This window comes from Microtus oregoni, unplaced genomic scaffold (assembly GCF_018167655.1).
Source record: "Microtus oregoni isolate MIOR12 unplaced genomic scaffold, Mior012 000004F_ref0000308, whole genome shotgun sequence".
NCBI lineage: Eukaryota > Metazoa > Chordata > Mammalia > Rodentia > Cricetidae > Microtus > Microtus oregoni.
In genome coordinates this window covers 28,324,441-28,339,278 of record NW_024543063.1, presented here as the reverse complement: position 1 = coordinate 28,339,278, position 14,838 = coordinate 28,324,441, and the positions used below count along the sequence as shown (strand labels likewise).

At 52.7% G+C, this 14,838-nt stretch overlaps 1 protein-coding gene across 1 annotated transcript; it reads left to right on the top strand.

Moving 5' to 3' along the window:
* Nucleotides 1–258: 258 nt before the first annotated feature.
* On the top strand, nucleotides 259–10,385 carry Ntpcr (nucleoside-triphosphatase, cancer-related). The gene is made up of 5 exons (XM_041650245.1): nucleotides 259–394; nucleotides 1,993–2,155; nucleotides 3,428–3,524; nucleotides 8,230–8,439; nucleotides 9,795–10,385. The coding sequence occupies exons 1-5, from the start codon at nucleotides 361–363 to the stop codon at nucleotides 9,861–9,863; spliced, it is 573 nt and encodes a 190-aa protein (XP_041506179.1). The 5' UTR covers nucleotides 259–360; the 3' UTR covers nucleotides 9,864–10,385.
* Nucleotides 10,386–14,838: the final 4,453 nt, after the last annotated feature.

Here is a 14,838-nt window from a genome sequence, read left to right as displayed (position 1 = left end):
CTTGGAGCCTGGGGTGAGGGTCTCAGGGACGGAACTCAGGATACCCGAAGCAGCAATGGCAAGGTACCTGACATTCCCACGCACGTGAGTTTGTTACAGAGGAGCACCGGGCACCTTAGGGACCTGTCTCCAGACCTTGCAGACAGCCACCACCATGATAGAGCTCCACGGCAGGGAAATATGCGCGTGCGCAATATGTGTGTGTGTGGGGGGGGGGGAACGGCACGCAAGTTGGAAGCGCACGCGCGGCTACGGGACTGTAGTTTCCGGGACGGCAGGGGCGTGACCTTCCGCGTAAGGGGCGGAGCCTGACCGCCCATTCTGACCCCGACCTTACTGCACCTCGACCCCCAAAACACAATGGCGCGGCACGTGTTCCTCACCGGGCCTCCAGGTGACCCAGGGCCTGCCAGACTTGGCAGGGAGGGGGCGCGGCCTGTACAGTTCGTATCTCCTGTCTTGGCTGCGGTTGTGGTCTGGCTTGGTGCATTGCAGCCCGGCGGGAGGGAAGGCCGGGAAGAGCGCGGTGCGCGGGTTTCAGGTCCCCAACGACCGGCTGTCATCATGGTCTTAAGCCACGGAGGCCGGGGTGGACTTTGTAGACTTTGGAAGCCTTTGAGCCATCAGAGGCGTTGGAGAGGAGCAGAGGACGGTGTTAGGAGACACGCCAGCCTTGCCAGCACGCCATGCGTTTGAAATCGGGATGCATTGGGTCCCCAGCATGCTGCTGTGGTTTTCACCGGAGATTGAGTGAACACAGGACCACAAGTTCCCCTCCCCAAGCCCCCCCCCCCCCCCCCCCCCCGCTTCCCCCTGAGTACTCGCAGAGCCAGGGATGTGCTGGGCATCTTGGATTAGTAAGCACCACACCCCCAGCCTTGTCTCCCAAGTTGTTAGTGCTCCGCCCCTTGCGCTGCAGGACTCACCCCTGCGGTCTCTGGAGTCCCCTTGCTTTTGGACTCACTTTACTGTCTGATTATTTGCTGACCACTAGCAATCCCAAGGGTTTGGATTTCCAAGTCCCTGTTCACACGTGACCTCCTCTGAGCTGTGTGTGGGTTTTAGAAGAAGCCCGTTACATTTACACTAGTGTAGGCCTGCTGCTCTCGAGGCTGAGCTTTTGGTTCCCAGTGCCTTTACCCATGGCCAGGTTGGGCTCTAGGTGATGTGGCGTGGGGGGGTGTCACTTTTTATTGCTGTGACCTAACACAGGAGATAAGCAGCTTCAGGGAAGAAAGGTATTTTGAGGCTCACGTTTTGGGGGACACAGTCCAACATGACAACCAAGGCCACAGTGGTCAGAGCAGCCTGGTTCATATGGTGCTAACCAAGAAGCAGAGAGCTTGGGCTGGAAACCCAGAGGTCTGCAACCCTCGGGCCCTCCGTTACTGACCCAGCTTGATCATCCTTCCTGGCTTCCAGCCCTAAAAGTTTGACAGCAAGACCCCTCCCTCCCCACACACAAATCATCAACCTGATCGAACACACGAGCGGTGGGGGAACACTTTAGATTTACACAGGCATAAATCTGTTGAGCATAAATCCTCATGTTGTGGTGACCCCCAGCTGTGATTGTTGCTACTTCATAACTGAACGTTGCTACTGTAATGAATTGTGTTGTAAATGTCTGTTTTCTGATGGTCTTGGATTGTGAATTGTGTTGTAAATGTCTGTTTTCTGATGGTCTTGGGTGACGTCTGCGAAAGGGTTGTTCAACCCCCAAAAGGGGGTCATAACCCACAATTTGAGAACCACTGATCTAGGAGGAAAGGAAGCTGGGCTCCACATGCATTCGGGACTGTGTTAGATGTGACTTCATGCTGCTCTGTCACCCCTGGTCTCTACTGGGAATGAAATGCCCACACCTGGAGCAATCAGTATGGCAGTACAGTTAATAGTCGTGAAACCCATTTGCAGCCCGCTCCATTCCCAGTGGTGGCCCTGCAGGCGAGGTAAAGCATCCTGACCCATCTCCTTCTTTGTCTCTTCCAGGGGTTGGCAAGACAACCTTGATCCAGAAAGCCAGCGAGGTCCTGCAGTCCTCCGGCGTGCCTGTTGATGGATTTTACACGCAGGAAGTCAGGCAGGGCGGGAGGAGAATAGGATTTGATGTGGTCACCCTGTCCGGCGCTCGGGGGCCTTTGTCCAGAGTTGGGTACTGGTGTTTTGTTTCTTCGTGTCTTTTGTCTCTAGCCTGTACTGTGCACACCTTGGGGGCAGTTCTTCTCTGTGTGAGCGTGCATGTGTGTGGAGCATGTGTCTGTGCAGAGGCCTGAGGAGCACACTGGTGTCCTGCTCTGCCACTCTCTGCCTTAGTCCCTCGAGACAGGGCCTCTCGCTGAACCTGGAGCTTGCATGCCTGCTAGCAAGACCCAGCAGTCTCCTGCCTCTCCCCCTGCAGGACTGGGCCTACAAGCATGCATGGCCATGTCCAGCGGTTTTCACTGGTGCTGAGGATTTGAACTTGCAGCAAGTGTTCTTGCATGCTGAGCCGTCTCGCCAGCCTGGGAGCTACTTTCTTATGATTTCCCTATTGCCGACTCCCCTAAAAGCCATCTGTGGGGCCCATATATGTTTCTTTGCCCATCATTGGGCTGAGAGTCTAACTGGACTCAGGGATAGCCAGGTCACCCCGCCTGTCTTGGACCTCCAGAAAAAGAAAACAGACCATCCTGTGAAAAAGGATTTTAAAAGTCCTCTGTGATCTAAAACTCTGGCCACAAATCATACACATTTCTCCTGTGATTCTTAGCTCTGTCTAGTACTAGTATTTACTTTTTAACTGTTATTCTTTGGAGGCACTTAAGATCGCATGCAGGGCTTTTCCCATCTTAGGCAAGCCTCTGTTGCTAAGCTGCCTCCTTAGCCGTCTGTTTAATATTGATCTTAATTTTGTATTGTTTTGATACAAGGTCTTGCTATCCAGCCCCAGCTGGCCTGGAGCTCACAGGGGTCCTGCCTTTGCCTCCCAGTGCTGGGGTTAAAGGTGTGTGTTACCACGCCCAACACTCTCTGTTTACTTTTTATTTTGAGAAAGTCTTAAGTTGTCCAGCTGACACTGCACTCAACTCTGGCTCAAGAAGTCCTTAAGTGTTTTGTCCTCCTGCCTCAGCCTCCTGATTGGTTGGGATGATGGCAGGCCTGCACCATCAGGCTCAGACAGACAGGCTGAGCTCTTGTGCAATGGCATGTGGGCCCATGGGAGTTGTGGGGACTTCACTGTTACACTCCAAGACTGACATTGGCAGAAGTAGTGTTGACATCATCAAGGCCCCGATTTCAGGAGAGAAACCCCAGCGGGCCCAAACTTACACACTCCCACCCTGGTGTGGGTGATTGATTGGCAAGGGTGTGTGCGGAGTGGCTCAGCGGAACAGCCTATCCCCAGAGGTCAGTGGAGAGCCCGCATCAGTGTCTTTCCTTTCAGGTCACAGCCTCCACCTGGAAAGCCCGAATGCCGAGTGGGGCAGTATGTGGTGGACCTAGCATCTTTCGAGCAGTTGGCACTACCCGTCCTAAGAAACGTGAGTCCACATTTTCTGTCTCAAAAGCCCATTGGCCTCTGTGCTCTGTGGGATGTGCTGGCCACCTGAACACAGTGGCTTCTCTTCTGTAATCGGGTTGTGTCTCACAGTTTCAAAAGTCTTCCAGCATCGAGCCTTGCTGAAGATAGACGCCTTACTCTGCTATCACTCTGAGCTGTCACGTGCCCCAAAGCATGTATAAAGTACTTCAACTTAGGGAGGCTCTAATGCGGATCTATATCCCCCGCTCTGTGCTGCACAGAGCTAGCTGCAGTGTGGGCTCCGTGGATACTCTGTACTGCTGCTCCCTGTCCCTCTGCTCTGTGCTGCGCAGAGCTTACGGCATGTGCTGTGCACTGCTGTGCACCAGATAGGAGGAGCCTGGAGCTGCTGAGGAATTCACCGCCCACCAAGGGCAGCCTCCGTCTTCAGAGGCCTGGGGTCCTGCGGTCTGTGCTGACCTGTAGCTGCTGCTCCTAGGATCCCACTGAGCTCCCCCCACCTCCTCCTCCCTTCTTCCCTCAGTCCCTCTAGGAATCCCCCACATGTTTGCTCTGGGCTGTGGTGGCTGCTCTGTCACTAGCAGCTGGGGGCAGGCGGAGAATGATATGTCTTCTTGTTTATTTCCCCTGGGGTCCATGCCTCCCTCCCATGCTCAGGCAGCAGTGAGAAGTGGCTGATGACATTCTGAGTGCAGAGCCCGGCTGTGGGCATTGGATTCATATAAAGAATTGATTTTTGCTCAGCCAAGCCATATTTGGTGTCTGGCTTCGGGCTTATGTAAGAGCTCCTGTGTGCTTGCTGACCAAGTCAACAATTTGTCTCTTGTTTTTAATGGAAAAAGAAAATAGAAACTGCTCATATTTTTATAGTCACCCATGTTTCTGTAATCATTGTGACTGTAAACTCAGGCCACCAAACTGGACTTGGATTGAGTAATCACTGTGGTCTATGGTTGCTGCTCTACCTGGGCTATGCAGACATGGGTTTATCTACCCAAGAGGAGTCCTAGCACATCCTGTCACGTGGGGAGGGTCTGCAAGCGGAGGCTGGGTGAGAAGGGTTGAGCATGGTCGGTGAGTGTGGTCAGTGAGCATCCCAGCGTTGTTGGTGAGCATGGTCGGTGAGCGTCCCAGCGTTGTTGGTGAGCATGGTCGGTGAGCATCCCAGCACTGTTGGTGAGCATGGTCGGTGAGCGTCCCAGCACTGTTGGTGAGCGTGGTTGGTGAGTGTTCCAGCGTTGTTGGTGAGCGTGGTCGGTGAGCGTCCCAGCGTTGTTGGTGAGCATGGTCGGTGAGCGTCCCAGCACTGTTGGGGAGCGTGGTTGGTGAGCGTTCTTGCACTGTTGGTGAGCGTGGTTTGTGAGTGCTCCAGCGTTGTTGGTGAGCGTGGTCGGTGAGCGTTCCTGCACTGTTGATGAGCGTGGTCAGTGAGCCTTCCTGCACTGTTGATGAGCGTGGTCAGTGAGCCTTCCTGCACTGTTGGTGAGCGTGGTTGGTGAGCGTCCCAGCGTTGTTGGTGAGCCAGCTGGTTCTGGGACTCAGGCAGCATCTTTACTCTTAGGAGGTTTTCCTGTTGTGGCTGAGAATTTCAAATAAACCCAGGTGCAGGACAGGTGAGATACACAAGGCAAGGGTGATACGTAGCCCTTGGAGGTGGCCCTCACATGTTGTCTTTTAGGGACATGGGGGCCACCCAGATGCCAGGCACGGTGACTGCTGTGTGGCCAAGAGGCATTCCAGCTGAGTTGCACGGGGAGGTCCTAGAATTGAGAGCAGTCTGGTGCTGTGGGCCATGACTCGGGAGCTCAGAATCTGGGCTAGGTCCACAGGGCAAGCTTCCCTTGACCTGTTTGTTCTTTCCTTCTGGGTCGGCTTGAATCCATCTGTGAAAACAGCAGTTGGGGCAGAGTGGTGTTTCTTTTTTAAGCTCTTCTGAATACCCTGTTGAACTGTTTGGAGAAGCAAGCTGTATGTTGCCTGTTCTCAGTGCCCTGACCTTCAACCCCTCTTTCTATGACATGTGAATCACTTCCATTTTTATTAAAAAACTTACTTTTGCAATTTCCGCAGCCTGGACAGAATGAGGGTGTGAGAAGGTCCAGGGTCTACAGGGAACAGCAAGCACTGCACTTGCTGGCCCAGGCGTCCGTTCGCTTCTGTGGGCATGCTCTGGAAAGCTGCAGGGCCCTGGAGCAGCAGCATGAGCTTGCAGCCACTTGTGCATGTGCCTGTACCACCCACCACATGTGTTCACTGTACTTAGGCAAGCACCCACCACATGTGTTCACTGTACTTAGGCAAGCACCCACCACATGTGTTTACTGTACTTAGGCAAGCACCCACCACATGTGTTTACTGTACTTAGGCAAGCACCCACCACATGTGTTCACTGTACTTAGGCAAGCACACACAGTGTACACGTGTTCTTTCCCAGTACCTCTCCTTGTCTGATTTGATGGCTTTCAAAGTTGTCAGTCAGTGCTCCAAACAGTTCTGTCCGTCTCTCACATGTTGGCTTCCAGAAAGGTGGCTGCTGCCATCCGCTGTCTCTGGGGTGGCTGTGTGCTGTTCATGCCTTGGTAAGGGCTGGGTCAATTGTCGTGACTCAGCTCCAGAAAGAGACCTTCCTGTGTAATAGGCTGCTTTTTAAAATCCCGGACTGCTGGCAGGCATTTTCTTTCTCCCAATTTGGTACTCAGTTTTGAAGAAAAACCTTGGAGCAGGTAGCATCTGACCCCACAGGCACTCTTCCTGCCGGTGGAGGCAGTACCAGCCCCAGCTTTCCCTTCTCAGCTCTGTAACCCCAGTAAGTTGCAGAGTTCCATGGTGAAAGCAATCCACTGTGCAGACCCTCAGGCTGGTGTCCCTGTGAGTGTGCTGGGTATGGGAAGCAGAAAGAGTGTGCCTCCTTCATGACCAGGAGACCATGCTCCTGCCTCTCCTCACAGCCTGGACCTGCTACCTGTGGGCTGTCCCAGCATGGGCCACTGCTGCTGCTCCTTCCCATCCCCTCTTCACAGCTGGCAGTAGTGCATGACCTCATGTGCTCAGCAGTTGCCCCTCCCAACAGGGCATCACATGCCCTCAGCAAGAGGGAGGCCAAGGCAGAGGCGGCCAGGTTTTGTTAGCCGACCTGAGAAGGGCCTGGTGCCTCTTCTGCTGTACCCTTAGTGGCCACATGACCAGTCCTGGGGAGGTGTGGCTGGGGAACATGGTGGGATATGATCCATGGACATTGGGAGGCCGCTGCATTTTCAGGGACGAAAGGGACTTGAATCCAAGGGGAATCTGAGATTCTCTTTTTAACAACATTGATTTTATCCATTTGTTCGTGCATTCATCTGTTTTGTGTGTATTGTATACCTACATGTTTATATCACCTGCCAGTTCTGCATGTAAAAGACAAATGTGATTATATCCATTTATATAGCAGTAGGAGTGCACCAGAGCAACAGTGCTTATTTCTGAATAACTTTCATTTTAGTTCTATTTAAGTTATTTTTATTTAGTAATAAAATTTCATGCATGTACACAATGCATTTTGATAAGTTTTACCCTCCATTACCGTCTCACCCCCTCCCGTGCCCACCGAATTCTTCTTAGAAGTTTAGTCTCTGAGGTAGCTCATTGCTTGATCATCAGGTTAGTTGTCATTGTTCTGACCACTTCTGCTTTGAGCCAGACTCCTTCCCATCTCATTTTGTGACTTTTTGTAGACTTTAGACTGGATTGGGATACATTGGCACCTGCCTGCAGTGGCCACCTCCTTCCCATTGGCGTCAGGAGTACAGCCCAGGACTAGCGAGGTCCCCAGCACAGCTGTCCTGTTCCCCTATCACCCACAACACTCTGTCTTTCCCGGTTCACAATCTTTGTTTCCTAGGTGTGTAAGTAGGAAGCCTGGTTACCACTGAGCCTTCTAGAAGAAAACACATTTTGAGAGAAACTCAGGGGCAGGGAGGTGCAGTCCCAGGGGGCCTTTCCTGTGAGCATTGCAGACATACCTGTGTCTTGTGCGTGTGGAGACAGTCCCTGGTGTGTAAGGCACAGCCCAGCTGCCTTGCTGTGGGAGCTGGTGGGTAGTCAGGGTGGGACCTCCTGGATCGAGATCACAAGGCTCTGCTGTCCCGGTGACAGTACCTTCTGTCCGCAGGCCGGTCCCAGCTTCAGCCCCAACTCTGCTGATGGAGGAAGGTCATTGGCTAATAAAGGAACTGCCTTGGCCCATTTTATTGGTTAGAGGATAGGTGGGAGGAGAAAACAGGACAGAACGCTGGGAGGAAGAGGAAGTGAGGTCAGAGTCTCGACAGCTCTCCTCTCTAGAGCAGACGCCTGAGAGAGACGCCATGCTCCTGGCTCCTGGGCAGACCCATGCTATGAAGCTCCGACCCAGGATGGACATAGGCTAGAATCTTCCCGGTAAGACCGGTGCTACAGTTTATTAGAAATGGGTTAATCGGGATATCAGAATTAGCCAGTAAGGGCTAGGGCTAAAGGGCCAAGCAGTGTTTAAATGAATACAGTTTGTGTGTTGTTATTTCGGGCATAAGCTAGCCGAGCAGGCGGCTGGGGTGCTGGGAACGCAGCCCCGTCGCCCCTATTACTACACTCTGCTGTCCCGGTGACAGTGCCTTCTGTCTGCAGGCCGGTCCCAGCTTCAGCCCCAACTCGGCTGTCCCAGTGACTGTGCCTTCTGTCTGCAGGCCGGTCCCAGCCGCAGCCCTGGGCACAGCGTGTGCGTCATTGATGAGATTGGGAAGATGGAGTTGTTCAGCCAACCTTTCATTCAGGCGGTCCGCCAGACGCTGTCCACACCAGGCACCGTTGTCCTTGGCACCATCCCAGTTCCCAAAGGGAAGCCCCTGGCCCTCGTGGAGGAGATCAGGAACAGGCATGACGTGAAGGTGTTCAGTGTGAGTAAGCCAGCCCTTGGGAACCCCTGCCCTGGGATCCCGTCCTTGCCCCTGCTGCCTTCCTCTTCTGCCTTCTGCCAGTGGCATAGTCAGGGCGGATTTGAGGGGTTGCTTGGGAAGGTCTGTCCAGGGAGGAGCCATGCCACGCAAGCCAGAGCCTGGCAGGTCACGGACTCAGTGGCAGAGTTCCAGCCCCAACCTCAGGTGAAAGGTGTATGCTTATAGGAAAATCAGTTACTCAAGTCTGGGCTTGACTTCAGAATTGTCTCGTTAAGGAAGTAAAGTAAACCTGTAGAAGATGGGCACAAGTTTGCGTGGCTGTTTCACCAAGGAGCATGAGGAAGCCACGGCAGACATAGAGGAGACGGGCACCCCACCATCGTGACCACGAGGCACCACACCACGCCCACTAGGATGCCTTCCATGGCACAGTTAGAGAGAGGTGAAAGGACTTGGGAAACCCGCGCCTTCCTACCCTGTTGGTGGGAAGGAGCTGAGCTGTCCCTGAGAAACTTCTGGCTTCTCCAGGTGTGTGTTAGTCACGGTGCCGGCAGGTCCACTCCTAGGCAGTCACGGTGCCGGCAGGTCCACTCCTAGGCAGTCACGGTGCCGGCAGGTCCACTCCTAGGCAGTCCCGGTGCCGGCAGGTCCACTCCTAGGCAGTCACGGTACCGGCAAGTCCACTCCTAGGCAGTCACGGTGCCGGCAGGTCCACTCCTAGGCATGCACATGGAAGACTTGAAGACACGTGATGCAAAGCTTGAACGAATGCCCATAGCAGCATTATTTACAGTGCTTTCCAGAATGAGAGGACCCAGACATCCTCCAGCAGCTGACCAGGCAGGGAACCTGTGCTCCAGCCATCTAGTGTGGGTTACTTAGCGACACAAAGGGATACAGTGCGGCCACGTTCTGAGGCCTGCATGAGTGCAGTGCTGTATCGTGCTGAGTGAAAGAAGTCGGTCCTAGCAGGTCAGAGGCTCCACAACTCCATTTATAAACTGCCGAGAAGAGTGATGGGCAGGAATGTGGGAAGGAGGTGGCCATGAATGGGGACCTTGTCTGTGACGAACCAGGTAGATGTCGCTGTCCTTGTGAGTAACTGGAGCTGTGGGCCGCTGCTGCTGTGTGGTGCTCTCTGGGGCTCAGATCCAGTCCAGGCGTCTCCTTGCTTCTCTCCAGTCAGGCTGCAGCGGCTCGGCCCCACTCCCTCAGTCGCCATCCTGTACCTCCACATGGGACTTGATGATCCCAAGAGCCGGCCTCTGCCTCCATCCCCTGCTTTCAGGAAAATGTTGGTCCTAAGGACAGGAGGGACATGCTCTTTACGCGTGCTCTCTTGCCTCTTCCCGCAGGTCACTAAGGAGAACAGAAACAGCCTCTTGCCGGATATTGTGACCTGCGTGCAGAGGAGCAGGACCTGAAGTGGCAGGGGACCAGGTCCAGGTCCGCCTGCTGGTCACTCCCTGCCCAGGTTTGCTACCTCCTTGTCGATGGGCCTTGTACCCTCTGTCCAAGAGGGCTGGACAGCTGCTTTCCATAACCTGCTCCTGAGATCAGATTAGCCCGGTGCCTGCTGGGCCATGCACAGCAGATAGTCCGCTGTCTGACGTGTGCTCAGGGGTTCTGTCTATTTCCTGTTGCGGCTGTGCATGTGATTAGAGTAAATTCTAAATGAATGTGTCAAGGATTAGTGGAATTTTCTCCCACCAGGGTTTATGGATGTGTGTGGGGTTGGGGAGAGGAGTTCCCTTCTTCACTGGCTTACGTGCTGTAGGTATTAAATACCTCTCCAGGTGCAGCTCCAGGCTCGTGCAGCTGAAGCAGCGACAGCAACTTAATTCTCTTCAATAATTTCCAAAGAAAAACCTATTAGTTCCCCTCTTCATCTCTGTTTATTCCTTTGTTTATTGCCTAATAAAAATGAAAATAAATCTGGTGGTTGAGACACAGGAGTCCTTGTGTGGGAGGGCTGGTTTTCTGAGTGCTGGTGTTAGCTCATGCTCCATGGGCTAGACATGAGTAAAATCTCCTGTCTGTGCTCAGTTAGCCTGGGCACAGTTTTCGGCCACTCTGAGCCCAAGTGCCCTGCTGAGAAAGAAGGGACATGGCTGTCAGCAGAGAAGGGCTTGGGAAGCTGATTTGAGCTGCAGTCCCTACTGGCTGCAGGGGCTCCTTTGTGAGGAGGGGGCTGCAGGCAGGGGCTCAGCCCACGCTGGGCTCTGCAGTGCTAAGAGAATCAACTCTGTAAGCTGCTGTGTCCATAAAAGCCAGAGGCTACTCTCCCCTTGGCTGGTAGCACTGGGACTTTTAGGTCATTTAGATATTTTTTAACAACAGCATCACTGACAGCACCCACTGATGAGTACCATCGGTCCCTTACTGGGATGTGGGCATCTATGGGCCTGTCTTAATGGGGGCCTGTGAGCTGCTACTAGGACCCAGTGGAGAGCACAATAAGCACCTGCTCCAAAGCTGGGGAGGATCTCAGTCGATCTTCCAGGGTAGTTTTCAAAGCTCAGCTTGCTCTTTGAAAGCAGGTCCTGGAAGGACCACGGCAGGAATGCCTTCTAGACCAGGAACTGAGCATCAGAAAGGCCTACCTCCCTCCACCATCTGTGCCCCATTAGGCTTTTCAAGGAGGCCAAGGATAGAGCTCACAGCCGTGGGCAGGCTGGCTGTGATGCCAGAATGGGTACTAGGGCAAGCGGGAAACAGCATAGGTTTGGGCCATAGCATCAGGCTCCTGGCCACCCAGGACCTGAGTGTACCTAGCCAAAAGCTGCCGCACAGCCTGCTCCTGTCAGGGAGCCCTACTCAGCCCTTTGAGCCTAGCATGAAGGAAGCAGGAAAAATGGTGGCTGCGGTGTTAGAGACTGCATACAGCATGCTCCTCTCCTGCCAGCCCAAGGGAACCTCGTGTTGGCCTCTCACTGGGCCCCTCTAGTGGTGCACACCTGTAACTGAAGCACCCAGGAAGGAAGTGCAGGAGGATAGTTCCAGGTCAACCTAGGCTACTTAGGGAAACATTGTCTCAAAAATCAGTTTTAAAATATCACAGCTGTGGGAGGGTAGAAAGGCTTGGACCCAAGTCTCAGTGGCATCAGAGCGTCTGCTTTGTCTATGCTCCCTTCTGTGTCTCCATCCAGCCTCTCTGTCACCTCCCCCTCACACCGACACATCCTTCAGTGACTATTACTCTGGCAGATGAGGGTCAGGGAACAGGCACAGATTTCAGATGCACATCCTGGAACTCTAAGAAACGTTGATGCTGGGGCACTGGGGTCTCTAATGGATGTGGAGCCTGACTTGAGGAATTCACGTTGAAAAGCCCATTGATATGCACATGCATTTCAGCCAGAATGACATGGTACGACAGGGTGCCTGTTGCCCGCATGCATTTCAGCCAGAATGACATGGTACCACAGGGTGCCTGTTGCCCACATGCATTTCAGCCAGAATGACATGGTACCACAGGGTGCATGTTGCCCGCATGCATTTCAGCCAGAATGACATGGTACCACAGGGTGCCTGTTGCCCACATGCATTCAGCCAGGCTCCGACAGGATGACGGAGATCCAACTGGAGAAAGACTGTTGATGCCCTGGCTGTCTCTCACTTAGCAGGTCACACCACCAGCCTGGTCGTCACACCCATTGGTTTGAAAATCCTTTCTTGTCTCTGAATGAAGGTAAGCTCGGGTGTGGAGCCAGCATGACCTTTAAATAGGTAATAGAGAATCTTCCAGGCTCTCCTGGTGGGCAGAGAGGCTTCCAGGAAAACTGCAAATTCATGGAAGGTTCTAGGAACAGTGAGGTGACCCTGCCCTCCTCCCATCCAGTTTGGAGTTGCTGTAACCTGGGTTTGAAACCGAATGACGTCGAGTGGTGGTGGTGGTGGGGGGGGGGCTGCGTAAACAGGCTGTGCAACACACAGCAGAGGCAGGGACACCGGAGCAGCCACTGAATTTAGACAAGTATGTGCCAGACATGAACTCTGCAACACACGGCAGGGTTTAGAGTCGGTACCTAGTTAGCGACGATAGTCACAAAGCCAAGTGCTGCATTGTATTGTCTTTAGAAGAACATTGCTTTTGTCCTGTGTCAAATGCATCGAGAAAGATGTCAGCAGAACATGTGAGCCCCCTGGCAGGCAGTGCCATACAGGCCTGTCTCTTATACCACCACCAGAATGAGGGAGGCTCAGGGATGCAGAATTGCCTGCTGGGAGGACTGGGCAACAAACATGTCTACATGAAAAATTTATACTTTAAACTAGATATGTACAAATCCCTCCCCTCAGGGCCCGGGGAGCCCTGCAGAAGCAGCAGCAGAAAGTGTTAGAGGCAGAGGACATGGAGGACACCAGCAAAAACAAGGCCCTCTAAACCAACATGAGCAGATTCCTGTGGATGCACAGAGGCCGAGACAGCATTGCAGGGCCTGCATGGGTCTGCATCTGTCCTCTGCGTATATATTATGGCTTACAATTCAGGTTTTTATGGGATTCCTGATTGTGTGAACAAATGGGTCTCTGATACTTGTGCCTTCTCTTGGGCTCTTCTGTTTTGTACAGTTCCGATGTGTTAGTTTTTATCTTCTATTTTATTTTATTATCCCTTAGAAACCTATTTGTTTCCTAATGATAGACAGAGAATGGATCTGAATGAGAGGCACAGTGGAGAGAACCTGGGAGGAGTAAAGGGAAGGGGATTCAAGATATATTATGTGATAAAAAAAATCGATATTCAGTATAATAAAGCCCAGAGATGTAACTCAGTGGACAGAGGCTCGCCTGGCATGCAGGAGGCCGTGGGCTACATCTCCAGCATCATATGACCAGGCATGGTGGTGCACACCTGTGTCAGGAGGTGGAGGCAGAAGAATCAGAAGTTCAAGGTCATCCTCGGCTACCTAGCAAGTCTGAGGTCTGCCTGGGCTTTGTGAGATCCTATCTCCCTGCCCCCTCCCAGTTATACAATAAACAAAAAGCTAGGAGCATATTCTTAGTATTACTGAACAGCTTCGAGGAGTCTTTCCTTGGTGGGATTGGTGTGCATATCCACCCCTCAGCTTGTACACCCAGCGCCTGTATTCCTCAGTGGGCAGGGACGCAGTTCATGAGCCTGTGGATGCCGTGGTTGCTGCTAGGCACATGTTTCTCGCCAACTTCAAGTAGGGCCGCACACCCAGCTCAGAGCTAGCTGCTTATTCCTGAGGGTTAGCAAGCAGCCTCAGGGGGGTTCAGGAGAGGCCAGCTGAGTTTGTTTTAGTCAACCTGAGACCTGCAGCAGGTCACACCAGCTTCTCAGATACACAGTTGCAAGGAACCCAGAAATATTGTTTCTAGAGATTCTAAGGTGCCCTGTCTCTGTTGATAGACCTCACTGTTGTGGAATATTAGTTGAGGATGTGTTACATTTGTTTATGCCGGGGAACATTTAATGATACAAAGATGTGTTGCATTCTTTTACCTCGTATTTGTTTAACTCTGTGAAGCTGTGTTACTCTGCCTGTCTAAAACACCTGATCAGTCTGATAAAGAACTGAACGGCCAGTAGCCAGGCAGGAGAAAGGATAGGCCAGACTAGCAGGCAGAGAGAATAAATGGGAGGAGAAATCTGGGAAGATCAAAGAGCAAGAGAAGGAAAAGGAGGGAGGGCATCAGGGGCCACACAGCCAGAACAGAAGAAACGAAAATGTATACAGAAATAGAAAGATAAAAGCCCAGAGGCAAAAGAATAAGCCTCCGTAGATTTATCTGGGATCTGGGCAGTGGTTCCCTCAAAGAGTAAAAACAACCAACTACACCCCACCTATTGCCCTTAATTGTTAATTCTTTTTTGTGCCTATGTATGTACTCACGCTCGTTGGTGTCAGCATGGATGTCGCCATGCCTCAGTGCCTATATTGAGGTCAGACGGCAGCCTCTGCCATCTGCCTCCTGCCCTGGGACAGGATGTATTCCGCCATTGCTAATTCTTAAAAAACAGAAAGAGATGCTGGAGAGATAGCTCAGTAGAGTACTTAGCCAGAAAGCACAGAGCCTGAGTTTGGTCCCAGCACCCATGTGAGGAAGGAGTGGCTGTGGCGGTACACACTTGTGCCCAGCGCTACAGAGGACATACCAGAGTGGCTGGGGCTCCCTGGCCACCTCGGCTGACCTGCAAGCTCCAGGACAGCGCACATGCACACATGCATACACACACGCACACACGTGTGCACACACAAACCATTACTGCCTACTTCCCAGTGGTGAAGGATTTGCAGCTCCCGTTTTCCAATCTTAGATTCTTTGGAGACTTTACTTTGCATAAACCAAGTCCTTCTTTTTCCCACTGCCCTTCCAGAAGTCCAGGCAAAGTGAAGCAGATGCGTGGTGCCCCCTCTTCTCAGCAGG